The 20,706-nt window shown below is 38.9% G+C and overlaps 1 protein-coding gene across 5 annotated transcripts in view; it reads right to left on the bottom strand.

Moving 5' to 3' along the window:
* The window catches only part of TPK1 (thiamin pyrophosphokinase 1), a 311,687-nt gene that overhangs the window by 252,192 nt on the left and 38,789 nt on the right, over window positions 1-20,706 (bottom strand). For 4 of the 5 annotated variants that reach the window (XM_063304195.1, XM_063304190.1, XM_063304192.1 and 1 more), the window contains exon 3: window positions 1,421-1,495. In XM_063304195.1, coding sequence (XP_063160265.1) covers window positions 1,421-1,495 — 75 coding nt within the window. Of the gene's footprint in view, window positions 1-1,420; window positions 1,496-6,637; window positions 6,752-20,706 lie in introns of those variants that run through there. The other variant, XM_063304191.1, reaches the window with a different exon arrangement.

Here is a 20,706-nt window from a genome sequence, read left to right on the forward strand (position 1 = left end):
ATTTGAGAATATAGTTATAACAGAAAACTAGACAGATGGGAAGGGAAGGACATACAACCCCAGGTTCAAATTTTAACTCTCTTTTTTCCTGCTTGTCTATCCTATCAAGAGAGGGGCATTTGACATCTATACATCATTAAAGTAACCAGCCTGTCTGCTGTCAAGTTCTTGATAGTCCTTCTAGCCCTCACACCAAGTATGCTACGTCAGCTCTAACCTAGTAAATTCATAGCTAAAGTAAAATTTGAAGTGGACAGTTCATGACACATACTTTTTCAGTTCAGTATTATGCAGCTTTTTTTTAATTCCACAGGACAACTTAAGGGAAATGTACATGCTTCAGCTTAATAAAACGGCAAGTTGGACTTTACCTTCTATATTATATCTGCTTTTATAAACAGGTCTGATAAATGGATCTTGCAACAAACCAGTTTTTTTGTTGTTGTTGCTTAATCATACTGGAAATCCTACTTTGCCACACTCTCAATTTTGTCTGACTACTGGAAACTCAATAAATGACTGCTGGAAATAGGTTTCTGGCTCATCTTTGAAACACTGTAAGAATCTTGAAGGTAAGAATTTGTACCAAGCATTGATTTTCCATGGAAAAAGGAAATAGCTTCAATTCTCTCATGACTTATATATCTCTAAAGGCTCCATGCTCTATAGTGCTTATTCAAATCCCATAGATGCACAACTGAAGGAAGGAAAAAAAAGCTAACTCCCAATGTTAATGATAAAAGGTTACCAGCTTTTTTTAATTGTAATTAAACCAGCCAACTCTCTTTGTGACCTTTCAGAAACAAATACTCCCTAAATTATAAATGCAACATTGATTTACTAAAGTTTGTTACAAACCTAATTGGCAAATGCTCCTGAGATTCTCTTTCTCACAGAAGTGCCTTTACCTTTTTGCTGAGTGCCAACTGACACATGAAATTCATAATCTGCCTAGTCAGTTTATTAGCTCTGTTGGCAAAAAAGAAAGAAAGAAAGAAATATTTCTCTTGACTATTTTCCCCCAAAGTAGTAAAGCTTTGGTTGTACCCATTTAGAATGTAGATAGAGGTTCCTGTGACTGAAAGCTACCTACCACCCTATACCAAAACATTACTCAGTATACAAAGCTACTTGATAGTGAAAATTGAAAAATTCCATTCTTTTTCCTCACATGCTCAAATACAGATTATTATTATTATTATTATTATTGTTGTTGTTGTTGTTGTTATTATTTACGAATCTATGAGACTCTTCCATAACTCTAAAATACTATAAGCAAGACCAGATATATCATGTCACTGAGCACATATCCCAATAATTTGACATCTCTAATGGATATTGCTGTACTGAAAGTTGCTAATCAAAAACTCCATGAATCCAGACAGCAAAGAAGAAGAAAAATGCATAAATTAATTCTTACCTTTGTTCCACAGATGATGAAAATGGCTTTTGTTCAAAGGCTGATTAAGAATCAGAAGGCAAAACGTCAGGTTTCCTGCAAGACAGATAATATTGACGAATAGTTTTCAGGATTTAGAATTCTCCTATAATTCGTTCCCTTTCAACATACAGCGAAAATACCCTAGAAGCGTCACATTACTGTATAACTTTTGGAGAAAAGGGCACCCTTTACATTAAATTACATAATGATTAGAAAGCAAAAAACAAGTCTTTCGAATATCTTTTACTAATGTTTATGTTAAAAACTGTGATACAACATATGGCACTTGTATTCATGTAGTACAAGTACTTTTATATAATTAGAAAGTGTATTAGCATTAGATTTCACAGTTACAGTGAAATGAGGTGTCAAATTGAGTCTTATGGAGAAGATTCGTCCAACCTCTAAGACCAGTTTCTCTCACCCATGTGCTTAACAACAGATGTAGGTATCCTTTATTAAAGCCTTTGGCTGGTATAAAATAAAAGCATGATAGAATGATATATTCATCACAGATGCAGATAGCACTAGCAGTGCAATATCTACTTTCATTTAGATTTTCCACAATGCTCCAAAGCATTACAGAAATTTAAAATATTAAGAGCATTGCAGTACAGCAAGCAAGATATGCACTGCAACAACCTTCTGCACAAGATGTATGGCACGCCTAGTCCAGCATTACTATAAGCACAGCTGGCTGTTAGCCACCTCCCAAGGAACTCATTAACTCATGTGGTAATGCTTGACCTGTTTGAAAAATCCAGCTTCACAAAATTTCTCATCTTAATGACTTCAGATTCTACCAAGTTCAGTAGGACTTATTATCCAGTAACTGTATATTCAATTATATCCTCATGCTATAATGCCATGCACATTTTTTGAGAATAAACATAACTGAATACCATGAGACATTTATGTGTAAATCTGTTAAGACTGCTCCGTAAGCTACTGAATGCCAGATCAGCATTCCAAAACTGCTGAAACTGCTCCTCCTGGGGAAGTGCAGCCCCATCCAGAAATAAAGAATTGGGATCAAGCCAGATCTATCACTGACAAGCAGAAATCTTCTCCCATAGGCACTTAAAGCTTCCAAACACCAGGTCAGGGATTCTTGTTAAGGTGTTTGGAGCTGATTTCGGTGAAAGTGTGAGCAAACTAACAAGCAGGGATTTGGACAAGAGATTACACAGTAGATGGGATAGAGATAAATTTGACAGGCTTTCAAGATTCTGTTGTTATACCCAAGAACCTTAAAATAGCATTCCTGGAATACCTGCAGTGTCTGTTTCCTGACCAAGCATATCTCAAAGGGCTGACATCAGTCTTGAAAACCTGTCCAAGTTACTCTCTCTCCTTTTTTATACTAAACAAAATCAGGTGGGGTTATTTTGAGTTTCTTTCTCACACTTCCTTCAATCTCTGTCATTTCTTGTCCAAGTCCTTCTTTAACAGCTTACTAATTTATTTATTTATTTAATTTATATAGTGCCCATCTCACTATAAAAGGGACCTCTCCCAAGGTCATCTCTAAATTCTTTTACACTTCCACAGCATCCCTGGTCTGGTCCAGGGTCATGTACAGCTTGATATAATTATTGTACACTCACTCCAAACCAATTCAATGACCTATTCCAGCTGCTTCATGTAGATGTTGAAAGACATAGGAAAGAGTACTGAGCTCTGTGAAACCACAACTGGAACTCGTCAGAGGCATGGTCACTCTTATACCATGTACACCGAGTGGAACCGCTCACTTAGGCGGAAGCGAGACCACTGCCTCCAAGCCCCAACCTTTGCTGGAGCTCCAGAAGGATATCATGGTATCAAAAGCCACCAAGCGGTCTAATTAACTTCCACCCAGGTCCTGACAAAGGTCATCCAATAGGGTGACCAATGCTGGTTTTGTTCTGTGTTCAGGCCTGAATCCTGACTGCAATGGGTCTAGACAATAAATTTCCTCTAGGAGCCTTTGTAGCTGGAACCCTACCACCTTCCCCAAAACTTTATCTATGAAGGGAAGGTTAGATTTTGGCTGATAGTTGTCTAAGATGGCTAGATTAAGGGATGGCTTCTTCAGGAGGGAATGCTCCACCTAATCCTTCCATACAGTCAGTACCACTTTCTCATTTAAAGAAGCATTAATCACTTTCTGAATTCAGTCACTCCAGGCTGTACAGAGAAGCCAGGTCGGTCATGAGTTAAGCAGACAGGTGGCTGAGCTCATGCTGCAGAGGGCCATTTCTGAATTCTTTGTCTCCAGAAGCTCAAAGATAATCTTTCAAGATGACACCCTGGACACCCTGCCAAATTCTGTCCAAGTGGAGTGAGGCTTGAAGCAATTTTATATGCAAAGAAACTCTCAAACATGTCAGAGCAGTCTGCAGGAGATCTTCATTCCCATCTTTTCCCAAAAGGGAGCAAGTAACTTTAAACATTCATCAATATGAAGAGAAAGCTGTCACTTTTTCATATTCAAAGAGCATTTAAATTTCTGTAATACTAACTTGAGAAGAATACTGAAGGGTTTTTTTGTACAAGGTGTTGATCTGGTATTGGGGAGACCCAGGTTCAAGTTTACTCTTGGCCAAGGAAGTTTACTAGGGGACTCACTCTCCCTCAGTCCAACTTACCTCATAGGGTTGTGGTTGTTTGGGGAAAAATGGGAGGAGGAAGTACTATGTATGCCACAGTGAATCCCTGAATGAAATATAGGATATACATCTAACAAATAAATAAACAGCTAAGAACATCCTTTGGTTCAATATTGTGAGTGTATACATGCATAAACTATCAGGTGCCACATAGCGATTTACTGTGATGAACATAAAATTACATGGTGAGGAGAGGTTATTCAATATGAATGAATGAATCTTTATTACAGCCAAAGACCAGAGATAGTTATTCAATATCTTAACAATTTATAACTTACTAAACTGATCATAGCTAGGAACTGTAGCCCCCTGGGGACTTCACAAACATCCAATTTTTGCAGTTTGCCTGGGATGACAAAATGGGAGAGTTGTGAAGTCATGGTAGGCATAATGGACAAACTGCAAATCTGACTTAGATACTGAGGAAAATGCTATATTTCTTCACATAATCAGAAAGCTGGGAAGCCAGGCTAATGACAAAATTATCTTCTCTACATGGGCAACCATTAATAGAATCTGCTTCAAGTATGATTGAAAACACAATACAAATATTTTTCTGAAGCACTTTACCAGTTTACTCTTCAAACTTATGAATTAGCTTTGAGTATGTATGCCAGATTGTGAAATCCCAAGCTACAATCAACTTTGTCTATAATAAATAAAAGCAAGAAAGGCACTGGAAAGCATAATCTTTTCTAAGCACAAAGGTTATGTTAGTATGACACTCATTTATGGAATATATTAACCATACTATACTGTCATTAAGGGCAAAAATAACTTAGTGTCACTGCAGATATGCTTTCATCAACATTCTTCTGACCTTGTTTCAAGGATTCAAGCCAATCCAAATCAAAGAAAAATATTCTAATAATCATTTTCACATTACCCTAGCAAGATGGTTTTGCTCATTGTACCTAAATGATCTAAGAACTTGCTACATCAGCCTCTGGCTGTAACTGGCATCTTATGTGTTAAAAGGAAATTAACTCTCACCCTATAAAACACCTGCTTTTGTTAAAATGCAGTGCTACATTCTGTGAGAAAACTCATGGCTAGTGCAATCTTGAAAAACTTCCTGAAAACAGCAATTTTATCACTCAAAAAGCATGCAGAGTAATTCCACTTCCAAAATATTCTCAGTAATCAAAACCTTTTACGAAAGTTGTACAAGTTCTCAGAGCAAGGATAAATCCCGTCTCCAAAATTATAAATGTCTATGTTGGAGGACAAAGATTGGTTCGGATAATTTTCAGTACTGTATGCTGTTTCTGTGTGTGTGTGTATGTAGAGAGAGAGAGAGATTAAATATAATTAGATATCGATACAGAAATATTCCCATAATCCACAAAGGAGCTCTAAACTATAAAGCATGAGTATTCTATGCATACGAACATATGTTTAAGAACAAGTAAAAGACAGCAACTGGCTTATTTACTTTCAGGAAAAGAAGATTTGGTTTTCTGAGGGCTGGATTATACCTGGATCTTAGTTGAAGGGAAGGTTTCTGACACTGGTCCCTTCTAGCTCATATACAATTAAACAACATATTTTATCTATATATACTCAAAAAACTATTTTATCCTTTTCTTTTTTAAAAAAAATCAACTATTTTTTCTAAGTTTAATAGTAATCTTAAATGCAGATCACTGAACTCCTTGTGAAACTCTTTTTGCCATCATACCCCTACGCATTTTTTGCAATGTCTCCAAAGAGATCTAATTCATATGAATGATAGAAAGGCACTATTACAGAATTTATGCAGTTTTGTACCCACCATATTAGACAATTTCAGGTAAGATATAAATATTAATATTATAAATGTTTCACATATTGACCACTGCCTTGTATTAGTCTTTGGGCTATGTAGATATTGCACTATGTATATGCTCAATGTCAATTTCAAAAACATTATTTGAAGTTAGGCTGTACACCTTCTGCATTTTACCTTAGTGTGAGATATAACTGTACTTTCTGCAGCTTTTTTGGTTAAACATTTTTTCAGACAGATGAGGAAAAACAGGGAAATGACAACTGTCATAATCACTCTTCTAATCATGTAAGGAAGGCTGCTTCTACTTAATGCAAACTAAGCAATGTAGTACATTATATGAAATGATAAAGTAATACCATCCAAACACAAATCTGAACAGGGCCTGCAATTTTATACCAATACTATTACTCCCACACTATACTTGTATTATTAAATGCCTACAGGATAGAATCTGCATTATTCTGCAGCAATGGTCTCACAATGTAGACATTAGTAACATGGAGGCTGCTGGTGATACATCATCCACAGCACACCTAAATGAAATGAACAAAAATTCCAAGGCCGAATAATATATTTTTTAAAAAAAAATTAGTAGTCAAAACTTGAGAGATTGGCAAATCATTATTTTTGCAAAAACCGCATAAGAACTTAAGGGCAAAGTTTGAAATTTGATAGGATTTGACCATCTATGAGACTTCACCAATTTTTCCAAATTATTTTTTAACTCTTGCACTATCATGCAAGATTGCAGAACTATCTGAAAATGCTGTTGACCTTGCCATACTGAATCAGCTGAGATGGATGGATACTTCATGAAGGTTTTTTCCCTTTACTGTTAACTGCAAATCATTATTTCAGTTTTTTCTCATCTGAAAGATAAAAGCATCAGTGTATGTCATCTGTAAGTGAAGACATATTTTCAAATGCTGAGGCACTTAACAACAAGTGTGAGATGGGCAGCTATATGAATTAATTAAATAAATAAATAACTTGAATTGTGGCCTTATCCGTATCTGTGCAAGTGATAAAACAGACCACACAACTCAAATGATTAAGGGGTTGGAGCAAAGGTTACAGAACTGATTACAACTCAGCAAATATCAAATGTTTTTTCCAGCCTGGCCTCTCTCCCAGGAGCCAAATCACTTTCTACTTCTTGCATGAAAGAGACAACTACGTTGTCTCAACCTGAAAAAAACAAAGGCAGAACAAATACAATCTGAGTAGCCGTGTTCCTGAACCTGTGGTATGTGCAGAAGGATGGATGGATAGAATACGGCTTCACCCAATCCATGTACTGGAGCAGGAGGGGCAGCCAAGAGAAAGCGCAAAGCAGATAGTCTCCAGTTCGGTATAGTAAGGCAGGTTGACTTGTTGACTGTATTTTTATTGATAGCATTGCAGTCAGCAAGAGGAAGCGGGGCAGGATTCTGTTTATTTATCTCTACCTTATCTCTGCCTACTATAGCTGCTGGGAAAGATTCATGCCACTGAGCCCTCTTTTTGACAGACACTGAAAAGAAGCAAATATGAGAGAGAGACTTGAAATTGGGACAGGACAGCAAGCAGATATATAGAGGTGATCCTGCCCACGAGGTATAGAAACTGTTAGGTTATGGCTGTATGGAAATGTTCTTATTGTTTATATAACTCCGAATCAGGGAGACTTTATTACCTTTCGACTGTGATGCACACCACTGACTTGCACTTCACTATTTTAATGTAACAAGAAATTGTATTAAAGGATTTGTACAGAGATAAATACTCAATTGCACTGTTTTATTCCAGCAAAAGGAGAAATCTGTTGTTGCTCTTTCTGAGTTGCTCGTCAGTGAAATGCAACTACTGGCTTCTTACTAATAAATCTGAATTATTGTTACATATTTCCTAGGAATCAAATTACTTCTGTGCTTTTAACTTACAGCAGTAAAAAATCACTGTCAACACTACTACTCCAGTTTTTATATACTTAGGACTTGGCATAATCAGTAACAGAATGCATACAGATCCTTCTTGGGCTTTTTGTTTTGATTTTAGTGGGCTTTTTATTTCGATTTCAGTGGGACCCGCTGAAATCTGCTGCTCCAGATCACAAGCAATTTTTAACAGCCAGCCTTATTCAAATTAGATACCAAGGCTGTTTTCTAAGTGCAGTTGTCATCTTTTTATAGAAAGGTGGTAAGCTACTCTGAGAGGCACATGTCATTTTGTTGAATCATTTGTGATATTTAATCATGAGCTTTTGTAATCTAGTTATTGCAGGTGATTTGGCTGTATTGGTAAGCGTTCAGCACAGTCATTTTGGGGGCTTTCAATCCCTACTGCTGAATTCTAAGCTAAGCATCCAAACAGGAGGTAAAAATACTTATGCAATTTCAAAAAATTTTGGAAACTGCATGGATGAACATTTCCATGTATATGAAAAAAGGAGCACCTATATAAAACTGATATAGGGAGATGACTATGCCAACATACTACAGTATTTTTTTTTTTAATTTGGTAGATGGAAATAAAATAGCAATTACATGACAACAGTACTTGCCAGATAGTTTCTGATTCCTCCTTTAAACACTAGGGCAGTGTTTCTCAACCTTGGCAACTTTAAGATGCGTGGACTTCAACTAGGATGCTGGCTGGGGTATCCTGGGAGTTGAAGTCCACATATCTTAAAGTCAGCATGGTTGAGAAGCACTGCACTAGAGAGAAGCTTCATTCATGCAGTATTTTCCTCTGAAAATTACACTCAGGAATTAGTCTGGAATAAAGTCTCAGGCTCAAATGTTATGTCATGCTCCTCCCTAATCCTCTAATTCAGTTGAACCAGGCCATATCAACTCCATTAAGTCTGAGATGTCCTGAATATCTTCCTTGGATGAGTCCCATTCAAACCTTCAGCCTTCTTAAGGAAATTCAGCTGACATGCATTCAGCTGAACACAGATCTCAGGGGCTATTTGTGGCAAGTCCACCAATTCTAAACATTTTCAGTCTGTGCATTCAGATAAGCCCCTGAATAGGACTCATATTTCTTGAATGAAGGATTTTAGCTTTCCATCAGGTGTTAATTCATTCAGTAAGCTCAAATTTTGTTTTAATGAAAATCAGATGGTTCTTCCCCATTGCTTGCAATGATGTAGGGAGAGGGTTAAAAAACAAATATATTTGGGAGGTGAAAAAATATAATTGAACCACTGTTTTCATTGGAGATTTCCCATTTGATTCTCTCGGACGCCTTTATTTCCTTCACAATCCGCTATGACAGAATTTTAAAAATCAATGTCTAAAAAAAAATGAAGAAAAAGTAGCACCAGATAAAATAGGAGAAAGGGATTGACAAAGGAAAACCCAGTATAATGACAAACAAAAACAAATGGCATTTCAACTTAGTAGCTTTGAGGCCTAATAGCAAAAGTCAACTTACCCATTTTTCTGCTTTTATTTTTTTTAATAATCACAAGCTATATTGCATGGAAAGAGAGCCATTTTTAATGAAATGGGTGCTACTTATGTCAGTTTAACTCTCCACAGAGAATATTGGTTGAAGTAATAGAAAATGAGAATACATATGCCTGGGAGCAAACAATAAACACAATAAAAATCAATGAAGGAAAGAAAAACTCTGCCACTTAAAACCATCCGTGTCTTTGTTGTTCATCATGCTTTAGTGAAAAGGGATCCTTTGGCTATGAATCCCTCATGTGGCAAGTCAGTATAGAACAGTGTTTTGCAACCTTGGCAACTTTAAGATATTTGGACCTCAACTCCCAGAATTCCCCGGCCAGTCTGCTGGCTGGGGAATTCTGGGAGTTGAAGTCCATATACCTTAAAGTTGCCCAGGTTGAGAAACACCGGTATAGAGATATACCAAATACTGTTACCTGCTTGACCTTTCATATCAAGAAGTCCAATACAGATGCAAAACAAAGTGGGGTGCAAACATTTCCAACATTATGTCTAGCATGAGTTTTGAACTACAGATCTGATCATCCCCAATGGTCATACAGCTGAAGAATGATAGGACTAGTATTTTCAGCACATCTAGAAGGTATGATATCAATGTAAATTCATTTTGTCATTCATCTTCACTCCTGGCTGATCTTTGCTGCTGCAAAATAAGAAAAGCCATTTCCACTGTCAGTAGAGTCCAGTGGAGTTTTTTCTTCACTCAATTTTTCCATGGGACAAGACCCAAGTGGGAGACAGCAAAAAGAAGACATACAGCAATATAGCTTTAAAAAGTGCTTTCCATCGTCTCGGCAAGCACTGGCAATGGAATACTATCTCAGCCTGTTTGCAGAATTTCTTAAGGTAATGGCATCCTATGGGACAGACTTTTTACACTTAATTATTTTCAAATAAAAGGCTTGGGGAAAAGGCTAATATATTGTTCTATAAACAATTCATCTAAGCAGAACTTGTTTCCGCCCGTTGTTTAACAGAGAGATTTAATGTAACGACTCCCTTGAATAGGATTCAAATATATAAAGAATTGTGACAGCTCTGGACATTAATTCCATCAGAATTGTCCAGTTAGTTTTCATTAAGCACAGACATTAAGCATAGAAGAGAAGGTTCTTTCCCGGGAGTGTCATCTGCAGGGATGACAAGAATAGGGCCTTCTCAGTTGCTGCCTTCCTTTTTTAGAATAACATTCTTCCAGACTGACCCCTACCCTCCTGAGTTTTTGAAAAGCAATGAACCTGGCTTTTCCAGTATGCCTCTGGGATCTGAGAAATTGGATTAAACATAAAATACATAAGAAATATATAACAAAATACCCAGGGCACTAAAAACGAACAATCCCACACAAATGTTCACCCTTTAGGATCTCAAAGTTATATGAAGACTACATTCAGTTCTCCAAATAAGTTATTATTATAGATTCTAGCTATGCAGGATGTGGCGGTGGTGATAACACAAAGCAGTGTTACCTAGTTGTACTCTTCCTGATTTCAGATGAAAATATTAAATTTGAAAGAGAAAGTTTTAAAGCCACTTGACAAGTTAATAGGAGAGGAAAAAATCAAACGGGGGCTTTCCTGATTTCCACCTGGTATGTTACACCAACAAATTTCTCAGTATTGTTAATATAGTGATAGCCAACTTTTCTGGCCAATGTATCTTATGAAAAGTTCAAAATATGAAAATCACAACCTCAGAGTACGTTTGGCTCTACTAAGCCAAAAAGTAGGCAACAATAAGCAGTGAAGTGATACACAGGATGAAAGCCTGACTAAGCATTTGGTTTTCAAACTTTCTGTCTTTCAAGAAGCCTGATCTGCAAATTCCAGTGAATCAGCCAGTGAAAGTTTTAGGGTAAAATCTCAAGTATATAGTCATGTTATATGGGACACTGTCCATACCTTTTGGATATCCCTGATGTCCTTTATGAACAAACATAATCTAGAATACATCCAGCAATAATGCTTTTTCAAGCTTTTCACTTCTCTTTCTTCTGTCCATTTTTACAAGCTGGCTGGTGAAAAATGAGCAGCAAAAGACATGTGTGACCATGCAACATCATTAACAGCCCCATTCAGGTCTGCAGCAATACAGTAGGGTTCCCGCACCAGAAAGCTCATGTGGTCATACAATATTGTTAACATGAGCATTACAGAAAGCTTTCCTAGTCTGGAAACTTATATGAGGAGAGCTCTATGCTATTATGGGTAAACATATGGCATTTTAAATATTTAAAAAGTGCATTTACAGAGCTCATGCAATTTTTTTACAAAATTCTTCCACTATCTACAAAAAAGCAGAATAAACAAATCCTCTTTCACAGGGAATGAAGGGTTTCACAAAAATAGGGAACAGAATTTGGCACAGCAGTAGCTAAAGGTTGAAGGAAAAAATAAGTACGATAATCCATCAAAGAAGCTGGTCAAAGACTGTAATTAAAGTTACTATTACAATTACTAAACAAAATAAGTTTCTTTGCTGTTATTAGAATAAACCAAAAGTCAGTTTCCGTAAAATCCCAGTATTTCCTATAGCAAAAAAAAAAAGGCAAAAACAACCTAAATGGTGCTTGGTGTCATAGAGAAGCTCAAGTTCTAACTCAAGTTTTATTTTAAGAGTGCCACAAAATCCTATTATCTACCTCACACATGGCATCAATTCAATACATTTTCTTCTTTCCTCTCAACATTATAGCTTTGCTCCTAGTGAATAAATCAATTCACTGAATTTACAAGTAATTAAAGTAATTCTCTGAAGGGAGATATATTTTAAGATGTTGTTGGCTTAAAAATGTGCTCAGCAATTCAAGTAGAAAACTCTAGCAACTGGGGTTAAAATCAACGGAATAATCCAAATACAAAACTATAGTTAGACTGCCCCGACAAAAAAAGAAAAAAATATTATTTTCTCTTCATCTTTTCATCAGAATTACTGTGATCAAATCATTACATATCATCCAACTCAAGGAAACTTCTCCTGTTTCTTTAGTTTAAACAGACATGAACTTTCAGGGACTCTGACAACAAATCAATTGAATTGCTAAATATACTGTAGCAGGTACATCAATCTTGACTGAAAAATATAGCACTTTCAGTATTCAAAAGGGTGATTAAAATGTCTCATTTGCCATAAACAACTACTAAACCAAACGATACTTATAAGAATCTGAAATGTTTTCATTTTTTTTCCTAGATATTCATTTCACATCTAAAAATTGTGAGTTCCAGATCTGTCTAAATCAGAAGTTTAATCATTTTCTTATACTAAATAGGATGGCCATAAATGATCTTGGGAAGTAATAGTGAAAACCTTCTACCTTGGGTGACTGAAAAACTGTAAGAAGGTCCACTACTGGAGTTTAAAAAAAAACATAATGAAATATAGGAAACTGAGGGAATATAGGAAACTGAGGGAAAAAGAAAGTTTCTGCCAGGTTTCAAACCAACAACCTTCTTTTTACAAGACAAGCATTACAACTACAGTGCTACTACAACATTCATTATAGAAAGGGAGCTTTAAAGAGTATTAGAGCATGGTAAGCACTGACTCAGTTGAAGAGCCTTTTCTTCCTCTGGGACAGCCTGCAATAAACTGTAGCACATTATCTGAAATGGACAGGAAGAGATAGAGGTGACATAACATGGAAAAGTGTACTTTGGAAATGGTGCAGAAAAACATGCCCCAAGGTTACTTGTGGTTCTTGCCTGTTCTAGAGATGGGGCAATGGAATAATGCATTAGTATGCTTAACTTACGCAAAAATGAAAATGAGGAACTATAGGAAGAAGTAAGAGATATTATGAAAGCTGAAATTCAAAGAGGAAAAGAGCCAATTGGCTTTTAGAACAAGCCATCATTATAACAAAGAAAAGAGACATGATTCGAGCAACCAGGTGGACATAAGATGAGTGAATGTATACTTTCAACATCAAGCACGAAAGGACAAGGGAAAATATTTCATTCAAACAAATAAATAAATTCTTTTTAAGAAGTTCAGATAAATTTACACTTAATATAAAAGTACTCAAGAGTAATCATGAAAGAGATTTAATAGAGGAAAATTAGACTATAAAAAGGTAGAATGACTATACTGAACTATTTTACAATGACAGAAGGATTTGTACAACAGGAATATGTATAATGGAAGCAACTCCACTATAAAGAAAAACTGGAGGGAGAAGACAAGGAACCTGCTTGATGGTCATCCATACAGAGTCACACTTAGCATGGATTCAGTGAGATAGGAAGGAGGGTCTCCCTTCCAGCATCAAGAGCCTTCAGGGTAAGCCGGGTGTCAGTGGGAGAAAAGCTTTTTAGGCACAGAATGAAGATGGCAGTAGAGTCATAGAGCAAGCAATATTCTGACTTATGTGTTATCACATTAGCCTGCTTGTTGAATGAAGTTTCTCCTGAGATTCAAACGGCCCCTACCCTACTGGTATTTAGAAGGGCCCTGAAGAGATGGCACTTCACCTAGGCCTTTGGTGAGCATGACTGACACCCCTTTTCCTTGTTCTTAACAATTTGTAAACCGCCTAGAGTCGCTGGAAATTGGGCAGCATATACATTTAATAAAATAATAATTGTTATTATTATTATTGCTATTATTATCTGAATTAAGAACATAAGAGATACAAAAAATTAAAATGAGAAAAGAATTGTGCCCACCTGACCTGGCACTATGTGAGCCTGTAAAAAGTTTGTATTACAAATCCTTGCAGTCAATTTGACCTCTGGAAAGCTCTTTGGAAAACTCCAAAGGCTCTGAGAAGATAGCGTAAGCTTCCAAAAACAGCGTTTTAGGATACGTGGAGGGTATGTTTGCCAGAGAAGCTATGTCCGAAAAGGTAGGTGCAGGGAACTGGGAGAGGAGGCAGCTGGATGAATGAATGCAGGCTGGGGTGGCTGGAGCTTGCTATGGTGGCTTCGTGCAGCGTGGGCATGTGGCTTAGCTTGGCATGGGCAGGTGGCTTGGCTTTGTGTAGGCAGGTGGGCGACTGGCTGGCACAGGCAGGCAGTGGCTTGGCATGGGACAAGTGGCTGGTACCCCGCAGGTGGCACCGGTGGTTTTGTGCAGCACGGCTGGGCTTCCTGCCCTGCAAGGCGGGGTGCAGGGCTTTCAAAAGGGCAGAGATGGGGGGAGATAAGCAAATGGGGGACTTGAAGCACCTCTGCAGTCATAAATGTGGGCGGATTGCCAAGCGCCCAAATTTTGATCACGTGACTGCGGGGGTGCTGCAACAGTCGTAATTTTGGGCACAGGTCACAAGTCCATTTTTTCAGTGCTGTTGTAATTTCAAGTGGTCGCTGAATGAATGGTCGTTAAGTGAAGAAACCTATAGTTTCACCCCTAGTAAAGTTCAGATAGGCTGAGTCATATAACCATGTTTGTATGTGATGTAGGATTCAAAAGTTTTCCATGGCACCAGTCTATCAGGGCCTGAATCTGTGCTGCCAAATCTGTCTGGGACTGTAGAGCAACAGAGTAAATGTCAATGTTTAGTTCCATTCCAAGGAGCGGAGCAAGGTAAGAGAAAACATAGTCCAGAGCTGGAACATGGGAAGACTAAGAGATTCAGAGTAGCCCCGCCCTAGAGCCTCCCAGGTTATTTCCCCTTAGGTTAGGTAGAGCAGCTTTAGTCTGGCAAGACTGATGTCAGGCCCAGCCCAAGAACGACAAAGAATCAATCCAGCCAAACTTCAGTTCTTTATTTTATCACACCGTATAGACAGAATCTTGCCAGACTACAGCTACTCTACCTAAGGGGAAATAACCTGGGAGACTCTAGGGCGGGGCTACTCTGAATCTCTTAGTCTTCCCAAGTTCCAGCTCCAGACTGTGTTTTCTCTTATCTTCCTCCCCTCCCTGGAATGTGCTCCCTCCTTCCTGAGAACCAGCAGAGTTCCTGAAGTCCATCACAGTATCCTACAACACAGAATGCTTGCCCTGTTGTTCAACTGTTCTGCATCAGGAGAGTTTTGTAGCTCCCTCTGTCATTACAGCTATCACAAAGCCTACTTTTGATCAGTTAGTCACATCCTCACGTCTTAAGGGAGCTATACAGAGTTCACATTAAGTAAGGAAGACAGTACATTTGCTAGACTGTCCATCATAGTTGTCAGGCAGGGACAGGTACGTGGCATCAGAGGGCTAAATCTGCTGCAGATGATCCAGCAATGACTATCATATCTTGGTCTGGGATTGGTAGAGGAGCTTTTATAACAGATTCTTCCCTACCTCACAAGGGATGATTCATTATCTGGGGTTATGTTGGAGAGCTGAGAGAGAAAGGGTACATTAGGATGGTGCTGCTTCCCAAGCAATGGACATAAACAACTTATAGTTGGGGGAGGGGACCACTTTTATTACAAATTTATTAATTCAATTTAATTTTTATCCCGCCTTTATTATTTTTATAAATAACTCAAGGCGGCAAACATACCTAATACTCCTTCCTCCTCCTATTTTCGCCACAACAACCACCCTGTGAGGTGGGTTGGGCTGAGAGAGAGTGACTGGCCCAAGGTCACCCAGCCGGCTTTCATGCCTAAGGCGGGACTAGAACTCTCCGTTTCCTGGATTCTAGCTTGTTGCCTTAACCACTAGACCAAACTGGCTCTCAATATAAATTATATTTATATATATTTATATTCATTTATTTATATATAAACATATATTTATACATTTATATATATATATATATATATATATATATATAGAATATAAATTATATTTATGCCCCCCCTTCTCTCTCTCTCTCTCACCTGGCATGAGAAAAACTTTGGGAGCTGCATCTTGGTTTTTTTCCCAAGCTTTTTCTTGCCATTCTTCAATTTAATGAACTCATTCCTCTTTTGTCAAACCGTATCTCTTTATATTGTTCTTCTTTCCAAATTACAGCTGCAGTGACATACCTCCTTCAAGCACTGCCCTCTATCAATTTTTTTTCTACTCTTGGATGCTCTGGATGTCTTTAGTCTCTTTTCCAGGGCTAAGCACGTTGCATCATCATCTCAGGCCATCTTTCAAAGCAGTAGCAGCACCTGGTTCTAATGGTGGCATTCCGCAATATACACAAACAGCAATGGCTGCAGCCAAGAAAAAGGACATACAACAAACAACTCTATCTGTTTTGTTGTTTATTCATTCAGTCGCTTCTGATTCTTCGTGACTTCATGGACCAGCCCATGCCAGAGCTTCCTGTCAGTCGTCACCCCCAGCTGCCCCAGGGACAAGTCCATCAGCTCTAGAATATCATCCATCCATCTTGCCCTTGGTCGGCCCCTCTTCCTTTTGCCCTCCACTCTCCCTAGCATCAGCATCTTCTCCAGGCTGTCCTGCCTTCTCATTATCTGGCCAAAGTATTTCAGTTTTGCCTTTAATATCATTCCCTCAAGTGAGCAGTCTGGCTTGATTTCCTGGAGGATGGACTGGTTTGATCTTCTTGCAGTCCAAGGCACTCTCAGAATTTTCCTCCAACACCACAGTTCAAAAGCATCTATCTTCCTTCGTTCAGCCTTCCTTATGGTCCAGCTCTCGCAGCCATATGTTACTACTGGGAATACCATTGCTTTAACTATGCGGACCTTTGTTGTCAGTGTGATGTCTCTGCTCTTAACTATTTTACCGAGATTGGTCATTGCTCTTCTCCCAAGGATTAAGGGTCTTCTGATTTCCTGACTGCAGTCAGCATCTGCAGTAATCTTTGCACAAAGTCTTTCACTGCTTCTACATTTTCTCCCTCTATTTGCCAGTTATCAATCAAGCTGGTTGCCATAATCTTGGTCTTTTTGAGGTTTAGCTGCAAGCCAGCTTTTGCACTTTCTTCTTTCACCTTCATCATAAGGCTCCTCAGTTCCTCTTCGCTTTCAGCCATCAAAGTGGTATCATCTGCATATCTGAGATTGTTAATGTTTCTTCCAGCAATTTTAACTCCAGCCTTGGATTCCTCAAGCCCAGCATGTCGCATGATGTGTTCTGCGTACAAGTTGAATAGGTAGGGTGAGAGTATACAGCCCTGCCGTACTCCTTTCCCAATCTTAAACCAGTCCGTTGTTCCGTGGTCTGTTCTTACTGTTGCTACTTGGTCGTTAGACAGATTCTTCAGGAGGCAGACAAGATGACTTTGTATCCCCATACCACGAAGAACTTGCCACAATTTGTTATGGTCCACACAGTCAAAGGCTTTAGAATAGTCAATCAAACAGAAATAGATGTTTTTCTGAAACTCCCTGGCTTTTTCCATTATCCAGCAGATATTGGCAATTTGGTCCCTAGTTCCTCTGCCTTTTCTAAACCCAGCTTGTACATCTGGCAATTCTCGCTCCATGAATTGCTGAAGTCTGCCTTGCAGGATCTTGAGCATTACCTTACTGGCATGTGAAATGAGTGCCACTGTTCGATAGTTTGAACATTCTTTCGTGTTTCCCTTTTTTGGTATGGGAATATATGTTGATTTTTTCCAATCTGATGGCCATTCTTGAGTTTTCCAAATTTGCTGGCATACAGCATGCATTACCTTGACAGCATCATCTTGCAAGATTTTGAACAGTTCAGCTGGGATGCCGTCGTCTCCTGCTGCCTTGTTATTAGCAATGCTTCTTAAGGCCCATTCAACCTCACTCTTCAGGATGTCTGGCTCTAGCTCACTGATCACACTGTCAAAGCTATCCCCGATATTGTTATCCTTCCCATACGGGTCTTCCGTATATTCTTGCTACCTTTTCTTGATCTCTTCTTCTTCTGTTAGGTCCTTGCCATCTTTGTTTTTGATCATACCCATTTTTGCCTGGAATTACCTCCAATGTTTCTTATTTTCTGGAAGAGGTCTCTTGTCCTTCCTATTCTATTGTCTTCTTCCACTTCTGCGCATTGCTTGTTTAAAAATAATTCCTTATCTCTTCTGGCTAACCTCTGGAATTTTGCATTTAATTGGGCATGTCTCCCCCTATCACTGTTGCCTTTTGCTTTCCTTCTTTCTTGGGCTACTTCTAGTGTCTCAGCAGACAGCCACTTTGCCTTCTTGGTTTTCTCTTTCTTTGGGATGTATTTTCTTGCCAACTCCTGAACAATGTTGCAAACTTCTGTCCAGAGTTCTTCCGGGACCCTATCTACTAAGTCCAGTCCCTTAAATCGATTCTTCACCTCCACTGCATATTCCTTAGGAATATTAGTGAGCTCATATCTAGCTGATCTGTGGGTCTTCCCTAATCTCTTTAGTCTGATCCTAAATTGTGCAATAAGACGTTCGTGATCTGAACTACAGTCAGCTCCAGGTCTTGTTTTTACCGACTGTATAGATGTCTGCAACCTTTGGCTGCAAAGGATGTAGTCAATCTGATTTCGGTGTTGTCCATCTGGTGAAGTCCATGTATAAAGCCGTCTCTTAGGTTGTTGGAAGAGAGTGTTTGTTATGCAGAGTGAGTTGTCTTGGCAAAATTCTATCAGCCTATGTCCTGCTTCGTTTTGTTCTCCCAGGCCATGCTTACCTGTAATTCCAGGTGTCATTTGACTGCCCACCTTAGCATCCCAGTCTCCTGTGATGAAAATAACATCTCTTTTAGGCGTGTTGTCCAGTAGGTGCTGCAGATCCTCATAGAACTGCTCTACTTCAGCTTCTTCAGCATCTGTGGTTGGGGCGTATATTTGGATCACTGTGATGTTAGATGGCTTGCCCTGAATTCGAATTGAGATCATTCTATCGTTTTTTGGATTGTATCCAAGCACTGCTTTAGCCACTTGACTATTATTTATGAAGGTTACTCCATTTCTTCTGTGGTCCTCTTGTCCACAGTAGTAGATCTGGTGGTCATTTGATGTGAAGTGGCCCATTCCAGTCCATTTCAGTTCACTGACGCCCAAAATGTCTATCTTTAATCTTGACATCTCACCAATAACCACATCCAATTTGCCCTGGCTCATAGATCTTACGTTCCAGGTTCCAATGGTGTGTTGATCCTTAGAACATCAGATTTGCTGTTCACCACCAGCACTGTCGGCCGCTAGCTGTCCTTCCGGCTTTGAGCTCGCTGCGTCATCACGTCTGGGGCTAGTTGAACTCATCCTCTGTTCCTCCCCAGTAGCATTTTGACCATCTTCCGACCTGGAGGTCTCATCTTCCAATGGTATACCGACATATCTCTGGTTGTACTGATCCATTTAGTTTTCATGGCACGAATACTGGGGTGGGTTGCCATTACCTTCCCCAGGGATCGCATTTAGTCTGACCTCTCTGTCATGACCTTCCCATCTTGGGTGGCCCTTCACGGTTTAGCTCATGGCATTATTGAGGTGCTCAAGCTCCAGCACCATGGCAAGGTAATGATCCTTTGCTGAAGAAACAACTCTATACCTTGCCTTAAAAACCTATTCTTCCCACCTGGCACCCTAATTTCTATAAAGTGTATGTGCAGTAGTGGATATCCAACTAGCCATACATGCCTGGCTAGTGAATGAAGAACCACATCAGGAGTGTCCACAATCAAAAAGATAAAAGCATCAGTCAGTCATCACAATGCTGCGTTCTTCATCCCCTCTCCTCTTGGTCCACCCTCTAGATGCTTCTGAGACAGCAACTCATAATTAGCTGAACATCCTTTCCCAGCATCCTGATACATCTAAGTTGCAAAGCATTGGTGATTTAATTAGTGGTTAGCGGGCTTATAAGAGGATTTGTAGCCACTGTTTAATCTTGGTGTAAAGGCACAGGCACTCCTTAGTGGTGGGAGTAAGTGTATGCAGTGCTGCTGTCAAATTTTGTGCTTGAGAATGAAGGATAGCTGCTCAATGTTAATTTAACATTCTATCTATTCAGAAAATCACTAGTTCCGACCTCACCAGCTTCAATCCTTAGACAAGCCCACTGCTAACCATTCAGCTAAGGGATCTCCAGAATCTTCAAAACAGATCTTTCCCAGCAGGTGATCCTTTATCTTAAGCTTTAACAGGGATCCAAAAAGTCCATGTCCAAAAGCATTTATATTTCTCAATCAGGAAACTCTAGACGTTGAGTGGCAAACTATTTCGAAAAATGCACAGGCTACGTGCTACATTATGAATGCAGGATGCAATGAAACAGTCTGTTCTATATTATAAGCATGTCACATCTAAAGGGCCTGGGACTTAGTCCACTAGATCCTACTGTTTGACAAGCTTAAAGTACCTGCAATAAATGGCTTCCGGCCCTGCATTTCACATGAGAACAGCCAAGGGTCTTTTTACTGGAAACAGAATTCTGAAGAAGTCAATTAGAGTGTGTGTAAGCTACATGCATGTGAATAGAGACAAGTGTACCTGAACATTCATTATATGGACAATAAACTGAAAACATCTATACAAGTGCCTTCAAAGTAAAACGTTTCCACTCTACATTTACAGCAATTT

The sequence above is a fragment of the Candoia aspera genome, chromosome 4 (assembly GCF_035149785.1).
Source record: "Candoia aspera isolate rCanAsp1 chromosome 4, rCanAsp1.hap2, whole genome shotgun sequence".
Taxonomy (NCBI): Eukaryota; Metazoa; Chordata; class Lepidosauria; order Squamata; family Boidae; genus Candoia; species Candoia aspera.